Below are 26,317 nucleotides of genomic sequence, written 5' to 3'. Positions count from 1 at the left end.
ATGACCTTCTATGTGAAGCTGCTTTGATACAATCTACATTGTAAAAGCGCTATACAAATAAAGGTGAATTGAATTGAAAGTTTGTTGATCCCTCAATAGACTCTAAATACATTTAAATTTTAAATTTAGAAGAAGAAAAAAAGGTTTACACTTACAAAATTAGCTTTTGTCAATATGAAATTTAAATGGCCAGTAAAAAAGGGTTTATGAAATAATTATTACTTCCCTTTTCACATTCATGGAAACCAAAGATAACATTCTTATATGTAAATTCAAAATCTGCCTTCACATGATCTTTTATAAAATCAAGAACATCACACCAAAATGTCACTGAATGAGGGCAATTCCAAAATAAATGAACAGAAGTTTCAGGATTCACTAAGTAAAAAGAACAGCTGGTGTAATATTATTCTTAAGCCTTTTAAGATAACACTTGTCTGGATAGCATGTTTAAAGGTAACTTATCTTATTTTGTTTGTTATAAAAATTTTGTGGGGTAATGACTAAACTTTCTTCCATGAAATATCATTACAAAACCATTCCAATATGACATTATATAAGGCACAGTAGAAATATAAATGTCTGACGTATAATGGATGTGACGGTACGTCAGCAACTGACAGACAACGACAATTATTTCAAAATAAAAGTCTTTATTGCAGTAGAGCAGGGAGTTCTCAGTTATGCAAACTTAGCTTACAAATGTGATAACTGTCCCTCTTACGATAATAATCGATTTTTTTGTAAGTTATGCAATAACTTACAAATGTGATCATTATAGTGAGAGGGATGTTTATCTCAAAAGATGAAAGGAATTTATATAATTTAGGCTATTGTGTTAAAACAGATTTCTACAGTAATAAATTGTTCATTCATTTTCTTTTCGGCTTAGTCCCTTTATTAATCTAGGGTCGCCACAGCGGAATAACCCACCAATTTATCCAGCATATGTTTTATGCAGTGGATGCCCTTCCAGCTGCAACCCATCACTGGGAAACACCCATACACTCTCATTCACACACATACGGACTACGGACAATTTAGCTTACCCAATTCACCTGCCTATCTTTGGACATGTGGGGTAAACCGGAGAACCCAGAGGAAACCCACGCGAACACAAAGAGAACATGCAAACTCCACACAGAAATGCCAACTGACCTGCAACTGACACAGCCAGGGCTCGAACTAGCGATTGTGCTTACCACTGCACTACCGTGACACCCTATAAACTAACGTTGTTTTTTGAAAATATTTAGTTTAAGTTACATTATGTGATTTTTATACTCATGATAGTACTGTGTTTTATCTATCTATCTATCTATCTATCTGTCCGTCCGTCCGTCCGTCCGTCCGTCCGTCCGTCCGTCTATCTATCTATCTATCTATCTATCTATCTATCTATCTATCTATCTATCTATCTATCTATCTATCTATCTATCTATCTATCTATCTATCTATCTATCTATCTATCTATATATCTATCTATCTATCTAACCTCCCTTAAATCTAAAAATATGAAGTACGATAACGATAACCATTAACAGATAAAATCACAAACAAATAAATAATTTCATCTCAACAAGAGGACTTTTCATGTAAAATCCTTCACACAACCTTCATCTATTTTGTGAAAGCAGGTGAAGTGTCATATACACCCACTATATGAGCATTGTCATTTGTGCCAAAGTTCATTTTAATGCTCTTTTAGCATAATCAATAATGCGTCCCATATTAATCGCGACGATTTTACTGTCAATTGCAGCGGCTTATTATATTTATATACCTCTTCCTAGTACTTTAACAGAGCCATGGAAACTCATGTACACAGATGCAATGATACGATCGTCTATGCAGTTGGTAAGACTTATAACCGCTATTAGCCTATACAGCTGTAACGATGAGTTAGAGATTGACTGTTTATTTCCTCTCAGAGTTTTTTGGCACACGACTTCGGGCTGACTTCCCCTTTCGGCTTTTTAAAATATTTCTCGTCTCTCATGGACGTAAAAAGTAACCTGTCCAGTTCAAGCGTCCGGATCACAGAAGCTTCTTTTGGGGGAGTGGAAGCGCTGGTGTTTGAGTCCACTGCAGGACAGGAGAAGACTCTGAAAAGAGGCGTGGTTTATTTACATGGAGGAGGATGGACAGTCGGAAGTGCAAGTAGGTTATAGTTTATAATTTTATGTTGACGTCTATATTATTTAATGTAATGTAAAGCAATGATGTTTAGAATACAATTGAAGTTGTAAATATAAGAGATTTGCTCAGCAGACGAGTAGTCTCGCTCCATCTAGTGGTTGAGAAAGGAAACGCTTCTTAAATGTTCATACTTTTTATGTCACTGATGTTATTCTTTCTTTAAAGAAATGGAGGCGTATTATCTTCAGTGCATGGAGATGGCTAAACAGCTAGACGCAGTCGTGCTGTCTGTTGAGTAAGTCATTTTGTAAAATTTGCGTTATTTCATTCCATAAACAATCGTCATGAATGAAAATATACAGCCACAATCATAAGAGATACAAGAGAAGGAAAATACAAGTGAAATTAGCTGTAGAAAGAAAAAAAGACTAACAAAACAAAAAAAGGAGTATGTAAATCACAACTGTATAAAAAAGTATGAAAATAAATAAATTAAGAGCATTAAAGGAAAGCTATTTAAATCAAACCAGAGTCAATAGACAACAGTTCTTCATATAGCATAAAAATCTGACACATTTTTTTTGTTGTTACACATACGGAAAGATCTGAGCAGTGAGTCAACTTCAATCAGTAAATGTTGAAAAGTAGAGATTGAAGCCGTGCATTTTTGTTTATGTATAAGAAATCAGAAGTCAGAAGGTTTTCCCGGAGTCGTGTGGATTACATCAGTATCTCATCCCAATTAATTGTTTAAAATAACACATCGTTATTCTAATATCTATCAAATCTAATTTCTATCAAATCTAATTTCTAAGAAAATCTAATTTCTATCAAATTTTAATTGTTATAAGCACTAACTACTAGCAAAAGAATGAGCCTCCTTCCCACAGCTAAAGTGAATAATATTGTGTTAAGTGTTTTTCTCTATGTTGTTGTGGGTTTTACAGTTTTTACAGTTTTACAGTAGTTCGGGTTAATTACAAGAAACGTTTGACAGAAATTTGTGTTTCTCTGGTTAATTTTTAGGTACATTAAGCCACGTTAAGCTTTTTTCACGTTAGGCATTTTAGAATGTCCCTTTATAAAGTGTTATTACGACGAATCATCAGTCGGCCATATTGGAGAGCAGAAAGTAAATGTCACTTAACTGAACAAATATATTCACAATTTGCTGATTAATGTTGATGAAAATTATCGATAATTGTCTTGTTTTGGTCTGTATTAATCAGTCAGAAAAACAACAACATTTAAACAACAAGTAAATCCTGAAAATTCCCTTGACAACCTTCTCTCTCTTTGAGGAAAGAAAATAAGGAAGCCTATTTCATGATAAAAAATAAATACAAATGTAATACACGGTATTTCAAGGACTAAAAAGATAATAAATATCTTTTAAAATTCCAAGTCTACATCTTGCAATCAAAATAATGAATATATTAGCTGAAAGTTTATAGAGCGTTATCGCGACGCATCATCAGTCGGCCATATTGGAGAGCAGAACTTAAATCCCACTGCACCTAACAAATTATTACATAACTTGCTGATTAATGTTGATGAAAATGATTGATAATTATCATGTTTTGGCCTGTATTAATCAGTCAAAAAACAACAACATTTAGACTACTTAAGACTGCCAAAAGTTATAACAATTGAAGCAGAATAGAGCCTATTAAATTAAGTTTGTCAAAATATTACACCAATTTCCCGCTTACTGAGTCCTTCTCTAAATGATTTAACGGCTTACACACATTTTTCTGTGGCTTAGTTAGCATAAATAACCAGAACAACATATTAAGTAGTAAAAAAACCATGCAATCCATGCTCTTGTTGAAATCTTGAGTATCTCCATGTATACGTTAATTGACCAAACCATGGCATAGAACTGAAGTGAAAACACTCGGCTTTCTTACAACTGTGATTGTATCTATTGCAATTCTAAGTTTGCATTTCGCAATTAGAATTTATATAATCTGCTTAAATTGCCCGATTATGTTTTTTGTTTTAATATGTTCAGGTACAGACTGGCCCCGGATGGACGTTTCCCAGATCAGTATAATGATGTTTTTCAGGCCTCAAAACACATCCTGACAACCGAGGTGTTGAGTCGCTACTCTATAGACCCTAAACGAGTGGCAGTGTCAGGTGACAGCGCTGGTGGAAACCTTGCCGCTGCTGTGGCGCAACAGGTATGAGAAATAGCAGCATCAAATTCCAAATATCGATTTTAAAATATGATTACAAGTATAGTTCAATCAAAAACTAGCATTAGATTTTAGGCCCTCCAAGATATAGTTATTTCAGTTGAACATGGCCCAGTCCTAATTCTACACCTTAGCCCTTACTCCTACCGCTCAGTTTGCACAATTTACTTGAAGGGGTAGGGGTGTCTCATTTCTTTGGGAAATACTTCGATCCCTACCCCATTATATTCTCTTTTGAGGGTGAAGGGGATGGCAGAGGGGTAGGCTTGTGGGTTGGGGTATAAAATAGAATTGGTATTTAGACTTTGAGAGCCAAAAAACATATATAGGCAAAACAAAATTAACATATATGACTCTTGACAATACATTGAGCATGGCCCAGTCCCAATTTCACACCTTAGCCCCTACTCCTACCCCTCTGTTTGCACAATTTACTTGAAGAGGTAGGGTTGTCTCATTTCTTTGGGAAATACTTCTATCCCTACCCCTTTATACTCTCTATTAAGGGTGAAGGGGATGACAGAAGGGTAGGCTTATGGATAGGGGTATAAAATAGAATTGGTATTGGGACTTTGAGAGCCAAAAAACATATATAGGCAAAACAAAATTAACATATATGACAGTACATTGAGGTCTTATGAAGTGAATCAATCAGTCTGCGCAAGAAACTTTACAACATTATCACCTTAAATATTCTTGTTGGCATATTTGAGTATTTATTTCTTTGTCTTTTTGCTCACAGATATCTGTGGACAGTAGCGTCCCTATTAAATTCAAACTTCAGGCCCTGATTTACCCTGTGCTTCAGGGTCTAGACTTCAACACACCGTCATACCAGCAGAATGCCTTCACACCCATCCTATATAGACCCCTCGTGGCCCGTTTTTGGCTGGAGTACCTAAATGGTAAACAGATTCTTCTTTCCGCTATGCTAGCAAACATCCAATCAGCTCAGGATCAAGGCCCGAAGATAGAAGCTGCCAGGGCTAAGATTGACTGGACGCGGCTTCTTCCGGTGGCCTTTCAGAAGAGCTATAAACCCGTGTTTCCTCTTTACGGAGACCCGAAGCTGCTGGAGAAGCTGCCAGGCCTGCTGGATGTGAGAGCGGCTCCTTTGCTGGCCGAAAGTGAAGTGCTAAAAGCCGTTCCTCCTGCTTATATCATGACCTGCGAACACGATGTGCTGAGAGACGATGGGCTGATGTATGCCACACGACTGCAGCAGGCCGGAGTTCACGTCACCCTCGACCACTATGAAGATGGCTTTCATGGCTGCCTCAGTTTTGCTTTCGGACCCTTAAGTTTTGAGGTCGGAAGGCGAAGCTTTGGGAACTACATTCAGTGGCTGAAGGACAACCTCTGAATGTGATTCAGAGTAAATGTCTTTGTGAATTCAGTTGATGTAAAAATTATTAGCCCATATTTTTCAGATATTTCCAAAATGATGTTAAACAGAGCAAGGAATATTTCACAGTATTTTCCGATAATATTTTTTCTTCTGGAGAAAGTGTTTTTTGTTTTATTTTGGCTAGAATGAAACCATTTTAAGGTCCATATTATTAGCCTCCTTAAGCAATATTTTTTTGATTGTCTACAGAACAAACCATCATTATTGGCTTGCATAATTACTCTAACTAGCCTAATTAACCTAGTTAAGCCTTTAAATGTCACTTTAAGCTAAATATTAGTATCTTGAAAAATGCGTAGTAAAATATTATGTACTGTCATCATGGCAAAGTCAGATATCAAAAATCAGATATTAAAAAGGACTTAGTAAAACTATTATGTTTAGAATTGTTGATAAAAAAAAAATCTTTACTGTACACAGAAATGGGGGGGGGGAATACAGGGGGGCTAATAATTCTGATTTCAACTGTATTTGTAAAATATATTTTGATTTTAATTTAGATTTATAGGTGAAAAAAATGAAATGCTGGTGTATTGATGAATGACGTGTTTTGTACATATTTTAAACAATCTGTGCAAAGCTAATGATTTTACAAACATGTACAAAATTTTGTACATCTTGAATATATTTTGATATATAATAGATTTACGAACATATAAATTACATTCTATTTTTGTTTGGCAGCTATCATTAATGTAAATGTAAAGACTAATGTTAAATACTAAATTAAGACTGTTAAATTAAAGTAAAAATCGAAATTCTCAAATCAAACACAGTTGAAACTAGTTCATTTGCATATTAAAAAAGTGGGTTATTATTAATTTTGACATACAAAACATGATACTGAGTAAAGTAAAAACTTTTACAGCTTTACTATTTACCTCTACAGTTTTTTTTTGGTGAATGACAATATTATAACAAGAATAACAAAGAATAACAGAAAAACAAATGTGATTATTCTACAAAAACTCTTCTACTGTCCATTGAAAACACTGGAATTGTGTTGTCTGAAAACAAATATAAACCCCTGAAAACCTTTATGTTCATTCATTCATTCATTTTCCTTTGGCTTAGTCTTAGATTTATCAGAGGTCACCACAGCAGAATGAACCACCAACTATTCCAGCATATGTTTTCCAGCCTTCCAGCTGCTACCCAGCACTGGGAAACACCCATACACTCTTATTCACATACAGACTCATACACTACGGACAATTTAGCTCACCCAATTCACCTAAAGCGCATGTCTTTGGACTGTCGGGGAAACCAGAGCACCTGAAGGAAACCCACGCCAACACAAGGAGAACATCCAAACTCCACACAGAGATACCAACTGGCCCAGCTGGGGCTCAAACCAGTGACCTTCTTGCTGTGAGGCGACAGCGCTAACCACTGAGCCACTGTGCCACTCCAACCTTTATATTATTTCATGCAAAGAACGTCTCAACATCTATAGTCAAACACAAATCATAAGTCCAATTACATTTTTCCACAGCTATATAACATACAGTACAGCACCATGTGACTATTAGAGTTGATGTAATTTGTTGGCTTGATGAGTTTTCAGGCCTGTATATTAGTATTTTAAATTGATAGCACAATCGTAAAAAAAAATGTGTTTATACCATGAAATCCTCTCTCAACGCATATCAGCATGTTTAAGTGGAATTTATGTCTGCTAAAATACAATACCACTGGGAAAATGTTCTCACTTCTGTCTGGGAATCGCAGCTTCTTTGGCAGTTTCTTTGCTGCTGGCAGTCAGCAGTTTTGACAGAAGGGAATTTCCTACAAGCAAGTGGTGTGGTGGCTGAATGAAACCCAAGCTGGAAGGGAGGATTTGAGGCAAGCAATTCGTCACTGTTAGCGCATGGGAAACGCCGGCGGTGCAGATAAGAGCACCGGAATGCTGCTTTCTCACCTGTGAGACCTGACACTATTATTGCACTTTTTTTTGGCTTTTTTCCTTTAATTGGGTGTATGGGGACAACAAGCACTTTCAGCTGAGATTTTATATGCACCAGTACTAATCTCAGGTAAAACATTAAAGAAATCTGAATGGAAGATTTTGGGGAGTGTTTGTATAAATATGCTAGTCTCATTATCTAGCTATTGCAGACTGAAACAGTGACAAAATTCACATTTAGAAGATCACCTATATGGATCAACAATCAACTCATCAATATGGATCATATCACGATATAAGCCATCTCATATCATGATAATGATTCATTTCATGATATAGTACCATTTAGGTAAATTCAAGCAATATTTATTATAATTATATTAGAATTAATATGTTCTCATGGTCGCCCACTAAAGCTTAGCATGGGTGTGCCCGTTCAGTACCTGAAGCTTAGCAGGGGTGTGCCCGGTCAGTACCTGAATGGGAAACCACATGGGAAAAGCTAGGTTGCTGCCGGAAGTGGTGTTAGTGAGGCCATTAGGAGGTGCTCAACCTGCGGTTTGTGTGGATCCTTACGCCCCAGTATATTGATGGGAACTCTATACTGCTCAAGGAGCGCCGTCTTTCAGATAAGACTTTAAACCGAGGTCCTGACTCTCTGTGTTCATTAAAAATCCCAGGATGTCCTTTGAAAAAGAGTAGGGGTTTAACCCCGGCATCCGGGCTAAATTTGCCTACTGGCCTCTGTCCATCATGGCCACCTAACCATCACCATATCATAATTGACTGTCCCTTTAATAACACCTGGTTAATATACATGTTGCTGCTGATTGGCTGACATTTTGACACAGCCACAAAACAAGAGAAAACGTCAAATCTCAAACCAAGTTGCACACCATTTCCAGGAAATATGTTCAACCCCAAAAAACTGTAGCAACATGTTCCAAAACTGTAGCTAAATGTTGAGCTTGAAGTGTCTCAGCTTATCAACATCTTCTGACCAACCAAATGCTCTCTCTTTGTCCTGCCCCTACTGAAATTGGTCATTTATGCAACTGAGTTTTCATACTGAGGGTTTGCCTGCACACTTGCATATATAAGAAAAGGTAACACTTTATTTTGATGGTCCATTTGAGTATTAGTAGACTGTCTGCATAATATCTGTTGATATGCTCCTTCAACAGACATTTAGCTGACTATAAGAAACTTTGTACATGTCAACTTACACTATCCCTAACCTCAACCTAACAGTCCACTTATAATCTAATGAGAATTAGTTGCCATGTAGATGCAATGCAACTTAAATTCAACAAACAGACCATCAAAATAAAGTGTGACCTAAGAAAATAATAAATAGCAGCTAAAACAGTGTTGACATGAACTTTTCTATATTTATTATCCATAAGAACAAATGAGTGCAGACCACCAAATGCATAAGACCCTTTTGAATTACACTGAATACTGTATTTAAAGTAGATAATTGGGTTGACAGACATAAACAAAACCCCTGCTGCCTATTTTCCAGATAAAAGTCGACATAAAAGCAAAATTTACTATAATTATTTATATACTGTATATTTATATATATAGTAATTGATAATTATTTATATATAAGGCACATTGTTAGTCTTAAAGTGAATAATTGATTAATTAAGACACTGTTAGTCTTAAGGTTAATAATTAATTAAGTGTAAGCTAATCTACTTAAAAAATATGTTTGTTTTGGTAATTCTTTGGTAATTCCACTCTGGAATGGCCAACACTAACTCACGGCAATTCGTGACTTTTTGATTTGGTGGCTAATTCGAAATCTCATTGGTACAATTTAGTGCTATTTGCTTATCCTCCAATGACAGTTGGTTGGGTTTAGGGGTGGAGTTTGATGCCACGCCTCCTTTTAAAAGTCTTACATTTTCGAATGACTGAATTATGTACTAAACTGACAAAATGTAAAATAGTTACGTTTTCTCGTGGGATAAAGCTGGAAGGGCAGTCTTTCTCTGATGATGTCAGTTTGACGCCTTGGGCGAAATATGTTAACATCCCTTCAACCGTTAGTTTGATGCAAGTGAAAGATTTTGAGCAAAGCTGCTCATTTCAAGGCTCTTCAGGAAACTTGAAAGAAGCTATTTTTGACTTCTTTTTTTTTTATCTTTGTAGTACAACATGTTATCTCTTTTTCATCTTCAATTGCTTTGTAACCACTCTGCATACCAGTGTCCAAAATGATACTGCTATCTCCTTTCAAGTGTGAGAAGTATGTATGTAATCAAGCTTCTTTTGTTTGCCGTGTGAAAATATGACAAATGTTCTGGAACCACCTTGATGATCTGATTTCTTGCATACAAAAATAATTCACTGACGACGACTTGCTTTGAGACTTATACACAAAAGATGTCACTGTTCTCCAGCACCGCTCGAAGGAAATAAAAATCACAAAACACATATGTCATATCCTGATTGTTGGAAGTTGAATTGATATATTATAACACTGTAAGACATGCTGGCTTCCACATGATCGATTTGTGTTGGTATAACAGGATCAAGGATTTAAGCTACTTTTAATTTTTATAAATTTTAAGTGAACTGAACATGAAACAGTTATGTTGTCGAAAACATCCTCAAGAATTGTGTTGTTTCAGCTCCCTTTAAATAAGTAGTTTGAACAAACAGCAAACGTTATTTTGAGTCTACACAAATTTTCTCTATTCAAGTATGTTTAATTAGATTGATGTACAACCCCAAATAAAAAAAGGTGAGATAGTATGAAAAAAGCAAAGAAAAAGAAAGAAAGAAGTGATTTATAAATTTACTTTGACTTGTATTTCATTGCAGACAAAACAACAAACACTATTTAATGTGTTCCTCATGATTTTTTTTAATAAACGAAATATTCCAATTTTGGTTCTTGCAACACATTTAAAAAAAGTTGAAACATTAAAGCATTTACCACTTTGTAATGCTGCCATTGCTTTTCATGACACTCTGAAGACTGGGACTGAAGACAGCAAGTGATGATGTGTTGCAAGTGTAATTTTGTCCCATTCTTCTTGTCTTAAGGTCAGCAACAATACATGGTCTTTGTTGTCGCATTTTGCGCTACAGAATGCACCACAAATTCTCTGTTGGAGACAGATTAGGACTGCAGTCAAGAGTCAAGTACCTACAGTTGAAGTCAGAATTATTAGCCCACTGTTTATTTTTTTCCCCAATTTCTGTTTAACGGAGAAGATTTTTTCAACATTCATAAACATAATAGTTTTAATAGCTCATTTCTAATAACTGATTTATTTTATCTTTGCCATGATGACAGTAAATAATATTTTACTAGCTATTTCGCAAGACACTAGGCAGGTTAGGGTAATTAGGCAAGTTATTGGATAACGATGGTTTGTTTTGTAGACCAGTGTTTCTCAACCCTGTTCCTGGAGGCACACCAACAGTACATATTTTGAATGTCTCCCTTTTCTGACCCATTAACTTCAGGTGTTGGAGTCTATTCTGATGTTATGATAAGTTGATTCAGGTGTGTTTGATTAGGGAGAGAATGAAAATGTGTACTGTTGGTGTGCCTTCAGGAACAGGGTTGGGAAACACTGTTGTAGACTATCAATAAAAAATATAGCTTAAAGGGGCTAATAATATTGACCTTAAAATGGGTTTTAAAAAATTTTAAACTAATAAATAAAACATAAGATTTTCTCCAGAAGAAAAAAAATATATTATCAGACATACTGTGAAAGTTCCTTTGCTCTGTTAAACATCATTTGGGAAATATAAAAAAAAAATAAATAAATAAAGGGGGCTAATAATTCTGACTTTAACTGTATATCCTCTTCCTCCGCAGCCAGGACTTTTTAATATGTGCAGAATATAGTTTTGCATTGTCTTGTTGTCTTTTTTTCAGCATTAATGTTGCCATTACAGAAGTGCAAGATACCTTGCCCAGGGAACTGACACAACGCCATACCATGACAGACACTAGGTTTTGAACTTGTTGCTGGTAACAGTCTGGATGATCATTTTCTTCTTTGGTCTTGAGCACATTTCACATTCATTCAGTGACACAATTCATCCATTTCCCCCTAAAAATACCTGAAATACTGATTCATCTGACCACAGTACATGTTTCCACTGTGTGATGGTCTATCCCAGATGCCTCTGATCCCAGAGAAGTCGACAACGCTTTTGGACACTGTTAACATAGGGCTTCTTTTTGGCACAGTACAGTTTTAACTGGCATTTGTGGATGTAACTATGTATTGTGGTACTTGACAAAAGTTTGTCAAAGTAGTCCTGAGCCCATGTGGTGATGTTGCTTATAGATAAATGATGATTCTTGATGCAGTGCCACCTGAAGGATCGGAGATTGATCACGGTTGTTCAGCTTAGGCTTGTACCCTTGTCCTTTATGCAATTCCTGCAGATTCCATGAATTTTTCAGTGATGATATGCACTGTTGAAGGTGAAATATCCAAATGTCTTATTATCTTTCAATGAGGAACATTTTTTTTAAACATTTCAATAATTTTCCCACGTATCTGTTGGCAAACAGCCAATCCATAGGATTAGACCTTTCTTGGATGCTGCTTTTGTATGAAACCATAATTACAATCACCTGTATATCACTTGGTTCAAATCATATCATTATTTAATCAATTTACCCGATTACTAGCCCTAAACGCCTCCTGTTCCAACCTTTTTTAAATGAGTTGCAAAAACCAACATATGTGTTTATCTTTAAAAATATATAAATCATGAGAAACACATTAAATAATGTTTGTTGTATTTTCTGCAATGAAATACAAGTAAAGTGAATTTCGAAATCACTTCCTTCTTTTTTTTTTTTTTTGTGTTTTCAATACTGTCCTAACTTTTTCTGATTTGGGGTTGTATGTTTTTGGTTAAAACGTTTCATTAAAATTAATTGTCCACATTAAGTTTATTAATATAAATAAAAAAATATTTCAATGTTGTAATGTTAAAATCCAAATTCATTTCTTTTTATTTTCTTTGTACATTTTATAACATTATTGTACTAAATATTTACTTAATATTGCCTCAGTGGTTAGCACTGTCGCCTCACAGCACGAAGGTCACTGGTTCCAGTCCCGGCTGGGCCAGTTGGCATTTCTGTGTGTAGTTTGCATGTTCTCCCCGAGTTTGTGTGGGTTTCCTCCGGGTGCTCCGGTTTCCCCCACAAGTCCAAAGACATGCACTATAGGTGAATTGGATGAACTAAAAAGGGATTAAGCTGAAGGATTATAAATGAATGTACTTAAGATTTCCAGTGGCAAATCAACAAACCTATTACTTGCTCCAAATGTCACTTAGAATATGAATACAGCAAATGTAAACTCCAATGAGATATTGAAATCAGCAATATAACTAAAATATAAAGATCAGCATCTGAGCAATGAACTTCTCTGGGTGTGTCTTTTTTTGCTGAAATCCCAAAATTCAAAACAGAAGAAGTGAAACCAGAACTCTTTATTTATGTTCAAGCGCTTTTATGGAAAACTTAAAGTTCATCCGCTGTTGGTTAGCGTCCTTTGAAGAGACTTTAAGATGTTTGTGCTGTTTTGCTTCCCAGAATGCTCAAATTAGACTGTGACAGAAGGATATACGAGTTCGCCTGCAGGCCGAACAGAGAGATGATCCTGTGGACTGGAATAACCTGTTATCGCTCGTGCTTCGACAGAGAAAGTGAAAAAAAAGCTGCAGTGTTTTGATGTGAACTTTAGTCGAGAGTGTGACATGTCATGTCGCATGGCCAAACTTGATCTCAAGAAACTCTCTGCTAAAGTTTGAGGCAGTTCCTGTTCCCAGCAGCTATAAAACCTGATACGCGTCTTCAATTTTTGGCATAATTTGCTTCCGGGAAAATGTTTTCATGCCAGCATCTTACACGGTAACGCGAGCAGTCAATGATTAATCAGTGAGCAGTGTATAAAACAGGAAAACAAAACCCAAGTCCTTCACATACCTAGTGCTTGAAGGAATGTTATCGTTCACATTGTTCTTTGCTTCCTGAATTTAAGAGTAGGTGCTTGCACGAAGCCAGGCCTCAGTGTAAAGCATTACATTGTTAAAACCATACGGGCAATTTATTGACTCCTTCAAGGGGTGATATTTAAGAATTTTCAAGTGTTAAATACTTATTGAGGTAAAGTTGGTTTTATATTGTTATAAAGTTGTCTTATAAGGTCTTATAAAGTTGCCACATTCATTCAGTGACAACTTGTGACATGCTACTTATATTGTTTATCATGCATTTTGAATATTCGGTCTGAAATCGCATGTAAATATGACTTCAAAACAACATTAGCACTATTTGTTTGACTGTGAACAATGTTGTACTTTGGTAGTCATTAATGGCTAATATGATTTCCCAATTTAAAATTTGCAATGAATACTTTTCTGAAATTATATTATTAAGGAGAAAGTCTTAATGCGTGAATATAAAGCCAACTTTACCTCAATTAATTATTTTTCTTATTGCTGTTATTTGAGCAATTTCTTCATAAAATTCCAACTCCCCATGGTTCCTTAAGGAAGTCTAATATTCACTGTTGACAGTTCACCCCAAAATAAAAATGTACTCACCATATTCACCTTCAGTACAGTGGAATCACAATGTGAGTCGTCTTTCTGTTGAAAACAAAAGAAGATATTTTGAAAAATGTTGCAAATTGTTACATCCATGTCTCCGACATCTATAAAAACTTGACAGTGTTTACTCTGCTATTTCAAAGTTTGTTCATTCATTTATCTTAGGCTTAGTCCTTTAGTCATTATTTATCAAAATTCCCTGTAATATTTTGGTCTGTGAGTAAAAAATAGGTAGAACATAAAGAGGTTTGGAAGAAGTGAGTAAATAAAGACAACTTAAATTTTTTTGGTGAACTATCTCTTTAAGATTAAACACATTCACTACCAGTCTGCTGCTCTGCACAGGTAAAAATGATCAAACCATAAAGGCATTATGCTTTGCTGTGCTTTCAGCTATATTTACTGCTAATGAGAACATAAAATGTTACAAATGACACTGTCTACCGTATGTATATCTTTAAAATGTTGCCAAAATAATTCACTTTTTAATCTCATAATCATGATTTAGAATGATAAAATGGTGACTTTATTTTTAACTGTATGACAGAATTATGACACTTAATACGTTTAGTGAGAATTATAATTCTGAATTATGTTGTCAAATGAGTATGAGTATGTCATCAAAAAAAAGATTTTGTGTTTTATTTAAACATTTTTTATCAGAAAAATTACTTTTTATCTCATGATTTGGATTTGTGTTTAACTCTGAATCTTTTTAGCTCACAATTTTCACTAATCATAGTAAGATCTTGACCTAGTATGTTAGAATTTGGACTTCTTATGTCAGAATTTGTGGCGTGGACCTTTTATTTAATTCATTCTTTAATTTTCTTTTAAACTTAGTCACTTTATTAATCTGGGGTTGCCACAGCGGAATGAACCGCCAACTTAACCAGCATATGTTTTGCGCAGCAGATGCCCTTCCAGCCACAACCCAACACTGGGAAAACGTTTTATTTCATAATTATGCTAAATACGCTGTAAAAACATTTGTTGACTTTACTTAGAAATATTGAGTAAACCTGCGCACACACACACACATGATTTTTTCAGCTTTTTCAAACTATTTACATTAAATTAAATCAGTGGCACTTTGGCTCAGTGGTTAGTACTGCCGCCTCACAGCAAGAAGGTCTCTGGTTTGAGTAATGGTTGGGTCAGTTGGCATTTCTGTGTGGAGTTTGCATGTTTTCCCTGTGTTGGCATGGGTTTCCTCCGGGTGCTCCGGTTTCCACAATAGTCCAAAGACATGCGCTACAGGTGAATTAAATAAACAAAATTGCTCATAGCGTATGAGTGTGTGTGAATGTGAGAGTGTATGGGTGTTTCCCAGTACTGGGTTGCGGCTGCAAGGGCATCTGCTGTGTAAAACAATAGTTGGCTGTTCATTCCGCTGTGGTGACCTCTAATAAATTAGAAACTAAGCTGAAGGAAAATGAATGAATGAATGAGCTGAATTCATTTTTGGGGGGACAACTTAATTGCCTTAAGTTCAATCCACTTAAATTTGAAAAAACAATTTAGTTAACTTATTCGATTTGTGTTGGGAAAACATGAAGGAATAATGTGAAACCCAGCATTTTTTTCCTGTGCTGCCTTAATATTAGTGCATAAATGAAGGATCTGCATAATTATAAAAATTAAATTACGTCAACTTAACAGTTCCAAGTTTCAATGGGTTCAACTTGTTAAAAAAGTGTCTGTTTAACTTAACTTTAAGTAAGTAGTTGCTTCTTACAGTGTAAAATTGATATGATAAATTTAAATCCTACACTGTAAAAAATAATATGAAAAAAGTCATGACAACAAATGTTTTTATGCTACTTTAACTTATTTCAGTAAGTTCATCAACTTTAATGTAACCTTTTTTGTCAGTTTGACTGAAGTAAGTAAAGATAACTAGAAAAGTTCACATGATTAACTTGATTTAGGCAGCCGGAATTTTTTTACAGTGTAGTTATTATTTACCAAATCAAGATTTTTTTTTCATATTCAGCCACATAAAGACAGCTTTCTCTCACTCTAACTCACTTTTAAGGCACAATTCTGAAAAAAACATTAACTCACCCTCACGTTGTTCCAAACCTGCCTGACTTTTCCTGTTCTGTGAAACGGAAAGCAAAGATAACAAATTACTGCAAAATGAAATTCATAAATGTCAACACCACCCAATTATGACAGAACTGTTCACCTAAACTCTAATATTTCCATTAGATGAACCGTATAGCTTGAACATGAGCTCATCCGGTATGTACGCACATCAGTGAGTGGGTCAAGCTTGTGCAAACGAGACATTTTAATGAAAAAAAGGTTACAACTTAAGCCTGTTTCTTGTACATTTCTGATGACATGTTAAATTACGTGTTTACGCGCAGAGTAAGAGTTTAGCTCATCTATCACTCCCCACCCAAGAATGACCATTTGGCTTTCACAGCTTCTTAATGGAGAAACCCTGCCAAGTGTAAAAGCGCACAACACTCCTCAATGCCTTCACATTTTCATCTACATAAATCAGCCATGAAAATCTTCTCCTTCTTGGCGGTTCTTTCTCAGCGATCTCTGACCTGAGGTGCATTTTCTATTTGAAAGCTTCAATAGGAATAGCCTGCATTAATGGCTATGGATGGACAAATCCTCCCACATGGCGACGTGGCAATCAACATACGGCCTTTTTCACCCCAGAGGGAAAACTGGGAATCTCCCTGTCTCCCTTCCCTCTTACTCAGAAGTGAAGTCACAGCAAATACACAATACGCTCTTTTATCTCATACTATGAGATTTATGTATTAACATGGCAATTTTAGATAAAAACCATCCTCATCTATTCTGGCATTTCCACTGTTTTAGAAAAGATATAGGCTATGTCAAGGTTTCATGACTGAAAATGCATGTCACATTGCTTAAAATAAGTATTAAGTATCCTGTATTCAGAAGAGGACAATGTAAAAATGAGTAAATGTGAGTTGATATTTAAGCAGATACACTCGATTAGATATCAAATTTTACTATTGGGTATAAGCAATATACATCTTAATTGCGATGACATAGCATGGCACAATTTTGGCGTTTTATATCATACATTTGGATTAGTTTGTCATATTGTGGAGTTTTAAGCCAGTATAATGACTTTTCAGTGCATTTCTGTCAGAATTTGGAATTCAAACCTTTTAATTTTGATGTAATATGATGAAAACGTAGACTTTTTTATCTTTTAAGTTTGACAAAATGTCATAGTTTCAATTTTTTTTATTAGAATTATAACTTTCTATCTCAGTTGGCGGTTCATTCCACTGTGGCAACCTCTAAAATAGAGACTAAGCTGAAGGAAAATGAATGAATGAATGAACTTTCCTCATGATTTTGATTTACTGTGGCAAAATTTACAGTATTTGTGTCAGTAATTTGACTTTATTTCCGACTTTCTATCTCAGAAATTCGACCTAAAATTTGACTAAATAAATTTGGATTAGTGTGGAATTTTAAGCCAGAATAATGGCCTTTTATCTTCTTAATTCGACTTAAAATGTCCTCATTTCAACTTTAATAATTAGAATTATAACTTTTCATCTCACGATTTTGATTTAGTATGGCAGGACTTGCAGTATTTGTGTCCTAATAAATTTGGATTAGTATGTCATACTGTGGAATTTCAAGCCAGAATAGTGACTCAACACCCCGTAATTTAGACATTTATGCCACACTTTAGAATTTAAACCTTTTACATGATCATTTTGACATGCTGTGATAATTTGGAATTTTATGTTAGAATTAAATCTGTTTTAATCTTATCATTTTAATGTAGTATGACGAAAATGTAGACATTTTATCTTCTAAATTTGACTTAAAATGTCCTCATTTCAACTTTTTAAATTAGAATTATAACTTTCCATCTCATGATATCGATTTAGTATGGCAGGACTTTTACTATTTGTGTCAGTAATTTGACTTAAAATGGCTTAATTCACAATATTAGTGTCAGAATTACAGCTTTATTTCAGAAATTTGACTTAAAATTTGACTTAATAAATTTGTATTAGTGTGTATTATTGTGAAACTTTAAGCCAGAATAATGACTTTTCACCTCGTAATTTAGACATTTATGCCACACTTTACAATTTAAACCTTTTACATGATCAATTTGACTTTTTATGTTAGAATTGAATCTATTTATCGTAAAATTTTGATGTATGATGAAAACGTAGACTGTGTATCTTCTAAATTTAACAAAATGTCCTCATTTCAGCTTTTAAAATTAGAATTATAACTTTCCTTCTGATGATTTTGATTTAGTGTGGCAGGGCTTACAGCATTTGTGTCAGTAATTTGACCTAAAATGACTTAATTGCCAATATTTGTGTCCAAATTATGACTTTCTAACTCAGAAAATTGATTTAGTAGACTTTTTTGACAGAATTTGGATTTAAATTTTATAATTATGACAGCATGGTAGGATTTTAGTTCTAAATCATCAGCAAAAAAAGTATGTTTGCTCATAATTAGTTCAGACTACCTTTTTAAAATGAGCTAAAACAATACAACCCTTGAGTTTTTTTTTTTTTTGGTAACTTAATTGTTTTATGTTCAATCCATCAATTTTGTCAAATCTAATGTGTTAACTTAATTCACCATATTGTCCTAACACAAATCAATTGTATGGAACCCAGCATTTTTTACAGTGCATGCAATTATAAGGTATAAGTAAAACTCTAATATATAAAGACCTATTTATGCCAAGCCGAATTTATAGCTACATAATACTAGTATGCATACTAGGCCTTACCATATCAAGAGTTATACATTTTAAATGAAAATGCACTGGTGTAACATAGCCTCAGTCTCTTACCACTTTGATTGCGTGACTTAGGCATGTCAGAATATCATTGTACCCCCCCATGACTTTATAGCTCCCACAAACCACTTTACTCTTTCACCCCTTCTTCATTTCCTCCAGCTCTGTTTTCCATTTTTGTGCATTTGACACTAACAGCTATTTTTTTTTAGACGATAAAGTGGGGCCCCCCGAAATTGGGGGTCTTTTTCGCTGGCCAAATTCCTGATTCCCCAAGTGCAATGGAGCATTGAATCAAGGCCCCGTAACTTTCCTTGAAACCCCCCATGTTCTTCTCAGCGGATATGATCACACATTCATCAGTGGCCTGTCGAGCCTTTACAGCCTCTGCAGCTTAGTTTAAAAATCCCTGAGGACAGAAAAGCAGCCCGAAGGTCCTATTGTTAGTTCTCACTTCAGCTCGCTATCAGTTTGAAAAAGCACATAGTATCGCAATGATATCACAGTTCAGCTCTATATAACTGCAATGAACCTTGGGCTGATATAAAACAGCCTTGATGTGTTTCTGTCATGCTGCATTACGATCAAATCCTGAATTCTTAAATAGTTGCTATGTGATTGACGACGTATAATAGGTGGTTGCTAAATGTGTGTTAAATGGTTATCATTGCATGTGCTCTAAGTGGTTGCCAGGGTATTTCCTTATGGGTGGTTGAGATGTTATGTTAAAGTTTGTGTAAACAAAAGGAAGTTGCTGCAGACTTTTATTTGTGCATGATGAGGAAATATTAAGTAGGCAGGGTTTGATTTTTTGCTGCCCTCCTCTCATCTTTAACTCATAGCAAACTAACGGTTGGAGGGGCATAGCTAAGCTAATTTTGCCCCTTTTACGATATTTCAGTGCGATTAACCGCCAACTATTGCGGCATATGTTTTACACAGCGGATGCCCTTCCAGCTGCAACCCAGTACTGGGAAACACCCAAATACATACACTAGGGCCAATTTAGTTCATCCAGATCACTTATACCACATGTCTTTGGACTGTAGGGGAAACCTGAGCACCCGGAGGAAACGGGACGTTAGACGTTAATAAAATGCAATAAATGGGAAATTTAATAAATAATATAAATAATTTTTGTTAACTTCCGGCCACAACCATATCTGATCTAGCGACGACCCTTGAAAAGTTGAGATATTCCCAACTTCTGCAGCAAGCAGTGCCTACGGATCCACAATTCAGTTCAGCAACGATTGACGTCACCCATTTAAAGTGAATGGGAAGCGTTGATGCTGATGCCTTGTGTGAATTGGGCGTAAGAATGTACGCTGGAAAATAAACATGGTAAACTTAGATCTTGTCAATTAAAATGCTGCGTTTGGATCCTCAACTCCGTTGTCAGAACTGATACGTAACACTATTTAATCATTTCTAATCTATTCTATAATTTCCAAGTCTTCTGAGTGGTTACTATGGTGGACTAAATGGTCACTCTCTGGTTTGCTATGTTCTATGGCTTAATTGATAAGTTGTTCAAATAGCTACCATGGCATTTTTGGCAGGTAGGCTGTTTTAGGGTCATTAGTCAATGGCATTGCTATGTTTCCTGGAGTGTTATTGCAAAGTTTGAATGAGCGGTCTCTACAGTTCTAGATAGTACCTATGGCATTGCTACAGTTTGTGTTTAGGATGGTTGTCAAGACCTTTTCTTTGTTGTTGGTATTTGTTTGAAATGGTTGCTATAGTGTTATTATGTGGTTGCCAAAGATGAGAACTAGGATGGTTACTAGGGTGTTGCCATAGATATTTACATTAGATGTCGCCTACGCTATTGTTGTCTATTGGAAGGAATGCGTCAATAGAGCCGCCATCTTAGTACAGGGTAGTGCTCCTTTGAAATGAATGTGGGACCAAGGTTAAGTGGAGGATTTATACACATATATACATATATCAATGATCGGGAGTTTTAAGTTACGAATTAGTCTTGACTAGTGTGGTTCAATGACATTTGTCCTGGAAGCACTGTACAAATGTGGCGGCGGTATTGCCGCATGCTCAGGGATATGCTATATCTTGTGTATATATCTATGGCGTGTTGCTATGTGGTTGTACGCATTCTCAGTTTAAATTTGGGAACTGTTACATTCCTCCTATTTCCAATTGTGTGTTAGACTATCGTGCGAGAGTGTTCCCGTGTGTTCAGGGGTTGCTTAAACATTCAGCTCCAAGAAAAAGGGAGTCAGTGGGGGAGTGTTTTCTCCCTGGAGCAGGACATCGGTCAATCATGGCGCCAGACTACAGTCATGTTTCACGGGCAGAAGAATCTCCCTCCGCTACCTCCCACACCAACACCACCCACACACTCATAAAAGACATCCTCAGATCTTTCTGCTGATGTATGAATATGGCAGGGTCACCATAAACGATGAGTTTGTCACTATTTGGCTGCAGCTTTTCCTGGCGTCAGCTAAAACAAACGCAGCCAAATCTACACTTTGCATTCGCTTCTGCTGGAAAATCCCAAGTTTCCGGCCCGTCCACTGGTCGCCTGCCGCTCAGTTTCTTTTTTTCTCCGTCTTTGTGTTTTTCTCCTCCTCCCTTCCAGAATGTCTGTGCCAGATATGCTCAGATCCACAGTGCCGCTTATTGCATTGTTTAGGTTGCCTTCAATTCAGAGCAGGACATGTCAACACCGTGGCCTTCAGAGACCGCAGCGGAGCGCAGCTGGCTGACAGAGATACAGTGAAAGAAAGAAAGAAACAGGGCGAAAGAGAATGGGTGTGGAGACAAAAAAAGAAATATTTGAATAAGAACAAGGTTCATAGCAGAGCTTCTATTGTTCTGCATGTAAGGTCATTATATGTTTTGCAGTATAATCTCTTGCTTTGACTTTGGAATTGTAAATCAATGTAAACAATCGCAGCAAGAACTGTTTGACTGGGGCCCTGTGATTTTTGTGAGGTGGAAAACGCAGGAAGAATTGTGGAAAAAGGTGAGAGGTGAAATTTTCTGTATATAATGGAGAATTTCATAGAATTTGGCATGAAGAAATCAAAAGTAGTTCTGTACACCAAATCATAATGTGGACTAGAGTCTAGGTAAATCTGCCAAAAATGTATATTTAAATATGAATTCATATATATGAATTTTATGAGAACATAAACACTTGCTTACAGGGCACCTATGATGAAAATCATCTTTTGTAAGCTGTTTGGACAGAACTGCGTATAGGTATAGTGTGTCTACTGTCATATTGGGGTGATATAAAGACAATAAGTCTCTTTTTTAACTATCCTGACATTAAAATAGGATCCAAATCCCTCCGGCCGACCGCAACATGATGTAGGAGTACGGTTTCCCCGCCCACCGAATTGATATACAGCCACATATTAACATGTCTCTCTAGTGATGCGTATAATCATACCAACAAGACAGGACGTGCACAAAGAAACTGGGAATAAAAGATCTGTTTAACTCTCTGTCATCATCAGTCATCAAATGTGATCAACGATGAGTTTTACAAGTTTAAAACGTTTTTAAAACAGTGCATGTTTGTAATAAATTACATCGATTTTACCGTCTTTATCACCACAGCTGCATGTCAGTACAATTATAAAAGAAGACGCTTCAATTTCGGTTCATGGATGCTAAATCAGGTTTATTTTGTACATTAACATAAGGCATATCCATACAACAGTGCATATTAATGTGTATCCTGTCACATTTGCCTGCAAAAACAGTACAAATTTAAACGCTGTGTGCGTGAACTTTGTAACAACATTGTGAGTGACTCATTGTTGCAGAAATGCTTGAATTAACAACAAATACATCAAATAATCATTGGGAAAGTTCATACTGTAGTATTTCTCACAAACATTACGTGAGATCTGCTTCATGTCTGTCACTTTGCTGCTTATCTGACGCAGCCGGAGACAGAAACACTCTGACAGGCACGTAGAAACGGTGGGTGGGGAAAACTAGAATTAATGGCACAGGCAATAAAAACAGCTACATGGTTTTCAGAGCAGAAAATCCAATATTCTGAAAGGTATAATAAATAATCGGATGGGTGTTTTGAGCTGAAACTTTACAGACACATTCTGGAGACACAAAAGACTTATCTTAAATCTAGAAGAGGGAGTAAAATAGGTGCCCTTCTACATTTACATTCATATTTAGTCTGTGAAGTCTAGGAAGCAAAGCATTAGTAATGTTTTTTTTTTTTGAGAGAGAGTACAGTTAGTGGTATAGCCAGAGAGGCAGTTAAGATTAGGAAGGAAAGTGGAGCCTAAATAGTTGAGTTTTTAGTCGTTTCTTGAAGACAGCAAGTGACTCTGCTGTTCTGATGTAGTTAGGGAGTTCATTCCACCAACTGGGCAGATTGGCTATGTCCAGAGTTGCATTGCATAGCATTTATTTTGGAAAACCGCATTGTTATGTGCTCTGGGTAGTTGTCAGGGTGTTGCTATGTTATCTTGGTGGGTGTCAGGGTGTTGCTACAGGTATGTGTAAAGGCTGGTTGCCAGAAAGTTCCAAATGGTTGCTTTGTGGTTGCCAGGGTGAGATATGCTTAAAGGCTAAAGTGTTTTAAATTGTAATCATGGTACTTTTACTAGCATTTGTGAAAAAACTACTAGAAATAGTCAACCTATCAAAATAAAAGTCCAGTTTAACTTCAAGAAATTGTGAGACATATAGTATATAGTGTTTCTGTTGTGCTGTGGAGTATTTTGAAAGTAATGATAGAAATAATAATTACTTAATTCCAGGGCTGTTTTATATTGAAGTTGATATTTATAGCCACACCATGTTGGTGGAACACCCAGAGGAAACCCACGCCAACTTGGAGAGAACATGCAAACACCACACAGACCCAGCCAGGGCTCAAACCAGTGACCTTCTTGCCGTGAGGCGATAGTGCTACCCACTCCACCACTGTGCTGCGCCAATAGAAATAAAAATGAATACAATTATTAATACAATTTTTAAAACCAAGTCACACATTTCCAGTGTTTTTTTTTATTTTTATTAAAAATGCAGCCGAATTCGATTTTTGTTGCTACATTTAATATGTAAAATATCTAAAATAATACTGTATAAATGCGGTCGTAACTGAGGATTGTTAACTTAGCTATGTTTCATGGTTTAAATTAATTAAACAATTGTTTTTTATAATCAAAATCGAGTATATACAAATGAAAACAGAGTACAACAAAATATAATTTTGGGGAAAATAAAACTGATTTTAGGTCCCTATTGCAGTCGTAGGCTTCTTCTTCTTCTTCTTTGTAAAAAAGTACTCTAAAAAAACACCACTAATCCATTATAAATGAGCACGCCTTCTATTTTCTGCTGAGCATTTACTTTCTAAAAGGAAGTCACAGTCAGTCACTGTCCCAAGAGATTGCTGAAGTCTGTTTGGTCACCTCTGTTCATCTGCTGTTGATTATCGAAGCTGATCTAATCTCAGCATGACACATCTGGCACAAACAAGTCATGAAAAAAAAAAGTAATATTGGGTAACTTTAGCTGACGCTGACAGAGCTTCAGAAGGCCCCCATCCAGCTCAACTGTGAACTCTCATAGGGAGTCATTTTAAAAGCCTCCATAAACGGCGATGTGAGAGCGAATGTAAGCACCTCCAGGTTAACGAGTAAATATAGTTTGCTGGAAACAGTAGTGCTTTTAAAGACCGTCGTTCATATTTATTATGCCTTTAAACTTAACCATCATACACAAAGGCAGCACTGTTTTTAATTAAACCGTATGGAGGTAACTTTCAATGGATAGTTTGTTTGTTGGCTTGAGATTGGGTATGTATTTGGGATATGGAGGACCTGGAATGGCACAAGAAAATGGTTTTGTCTTATGAAAACCATAGCATTAGGACAACAGGAAGAAAATGTAGTTTTTTTTTTCCTTTTTTGGGTACTGAGATTTGGAATTAACTGTTTTAAAGGGGCCCCCCGAAGACCTGTCAGCTGAAGTTGATGGGAGTAACAGAATAGCTCTTTAAATCAGATGGCAAAAAATGGCCAGCCCTTGAGAAGCACAATACATGGAATACCCCCTAGACTTTCTAAATGAGACCAGATTGCAACCACATGTTAGAAATCAAATACAGTCAGAACCGGTCATGTTTTCTTGAACAAGAAAAGCACAACCTTTACGAAGGAACACATAAGTGTGTAGATCGAGATGAAAAATAAACATGTTTCAAAATGAAAATACCTCAGTTCATTCAAATTCTCTTAAACCCTGTTGGAAAATCTAGATTAAGTTATATCTATTCATTTTTATGGATGTGTGTGAACATCTTACAAAGAAATTTAACTCTTGTGTACTCTTATGGACCTGTAGGTCAATTACATTTTAGTTTAGTGATCTCAGCTGTGCCGGTTGGCATGCCTGTGTGGAGGTTGCATGTTTTCCCCGCAGGAGAGGTGGGTCGTTGGGTGGAGTTAGGATGATTCTAAGGACCATTGCCATTTTGAGGCACCTAGAGATACACTTTCTTCCGTGACACCACCCCCAGCTCTCCATTTTCGTCTGCGAAACATCCCCCATCTCGCTACTTCTCCCTCACTCGTTACTTTCATCCGAAAACCTACCAACCCTCCCTCCCTGACTCGTTACTTTTATCCGAAAACCCCATCTACCAACCCCACCCTCCGTTGAAAGTTTGTATTCCTGTAGCAATACATTTATGACCATGAAAGATTGCACTTATGAATTTACTGTTTAGCTTCCATGTGCAAACATAGGTGTCTATTAAAATACAAAACCTGAGTATAATTTGACTTTACTTTTAGGCTTTATGTAAACACAAACAACTATTTTACAGGAAAATTCTCTTGCGAACACTTTGTCTATATCTGCCGGTCTCAGACTGCCGATTGAATATTTTCCCACATAGACAGCTGGGCACAATCATGCATTCGCAATATAGGGGTGGTAAAATGTATGTTGTTTTGACATTCTTAAGGGGATCAAGTGTTAATTAGGAGGGTCAAACCCTGTGTTATTTGCACCCTGCTCTTAGGACATTCAGGACAAAAATTTCTCCATGGAAAAACTTCACATTAATAATATACTTTCAATTTGTTGGCAGTGCTTAAAAAATTTTACTCTTTGTAAAAAAAAAAAAGCTAGATTTTTGTCAGGTTTGGCCTGAAAATACACTGTATCATTGTTCCATGAAAGAAAAACATGTGAAAGTAAATGATGAAATAATAAAAATTCTGAGTGAACAGTTCCTTAAA

The 26,317-nt window shown here is 36.0% G+C and overlaps 1 protein-coding gene across 1 annotated transcript; it reads left to right on the top strand.

Annotated features, from left to right (window-relative positions):
- The first annotated feature begins 1,610 nt into the window (after nucleotides 1-1,610).
- Nucleotides 1,611-6,786, top strand: nceh1b.1 (neutral cholesterol ester hydrolase 1b, tandem duplicate 1). The gene is made up of 5 exons (XM_056450858.1): nucleotides 1,611-1,857; nucleotides 1,932-2,160; nucleotides 2,365-2,434; nucleotides 4,154-4,325; nucleotides 5,083-6,786. Exons 1-5 carry the CDS (start codon nucleotides 1,720-1,722, stop codon nucleotides 5,701-5,703), a joined length of 1,230 nt encoding a protein of 409 aa, XP_056306833.1. The 5' UTR covers nucleotides 1,611-1,719; the 3' UTR covers nucleotides 5,704-6,786.
- Nucleotides 6,787-26,317: the final 19,531 nt, after the last annotated feature.

The sequence above is a fragment of the Danio aesculapii genome, chromosome 24, assembly GCF_903798145.1.
Source record: "Danio aesculapii chromosome 24, fDanAes4.1, whole genome shotgun sequence".
Classification (NCBI taxonomy): domain Eukaryota; kingdom Metazoa; phylum Chordata; class Actinopteri; order Cypriniformes; family Danionidae; genus Danio; species Danio aesculapii.
This window is presented reverse-complemented; position numbering and strand designations above follow the sequence as displayed.

Bases quoted from the DNA above. Each gene is read 5' to 3' on its own strand.
- nceh1b.1 (XM_056450858.1), top strand. From the start codon at position 1,720: ATGCGTCCCATATTAATCGCGACGATTTTACTGTCAATTGCAGCGGCT. The intron at 2,161-2,364 runs GTAGGTTATAGT...CTTTCTTTAAAG, and splicing joins ATGGACAGTCGGAAGTGCAA to AAATGGAGGCGTATTATCTT. The intron at 4,326-5,082 runs GTATGAGAAATA...TTTTGCTCACAG, and splicing joins CCGCTGCTGTGGCGCAACAG to ATATCTGTGGACAGTAGCGT.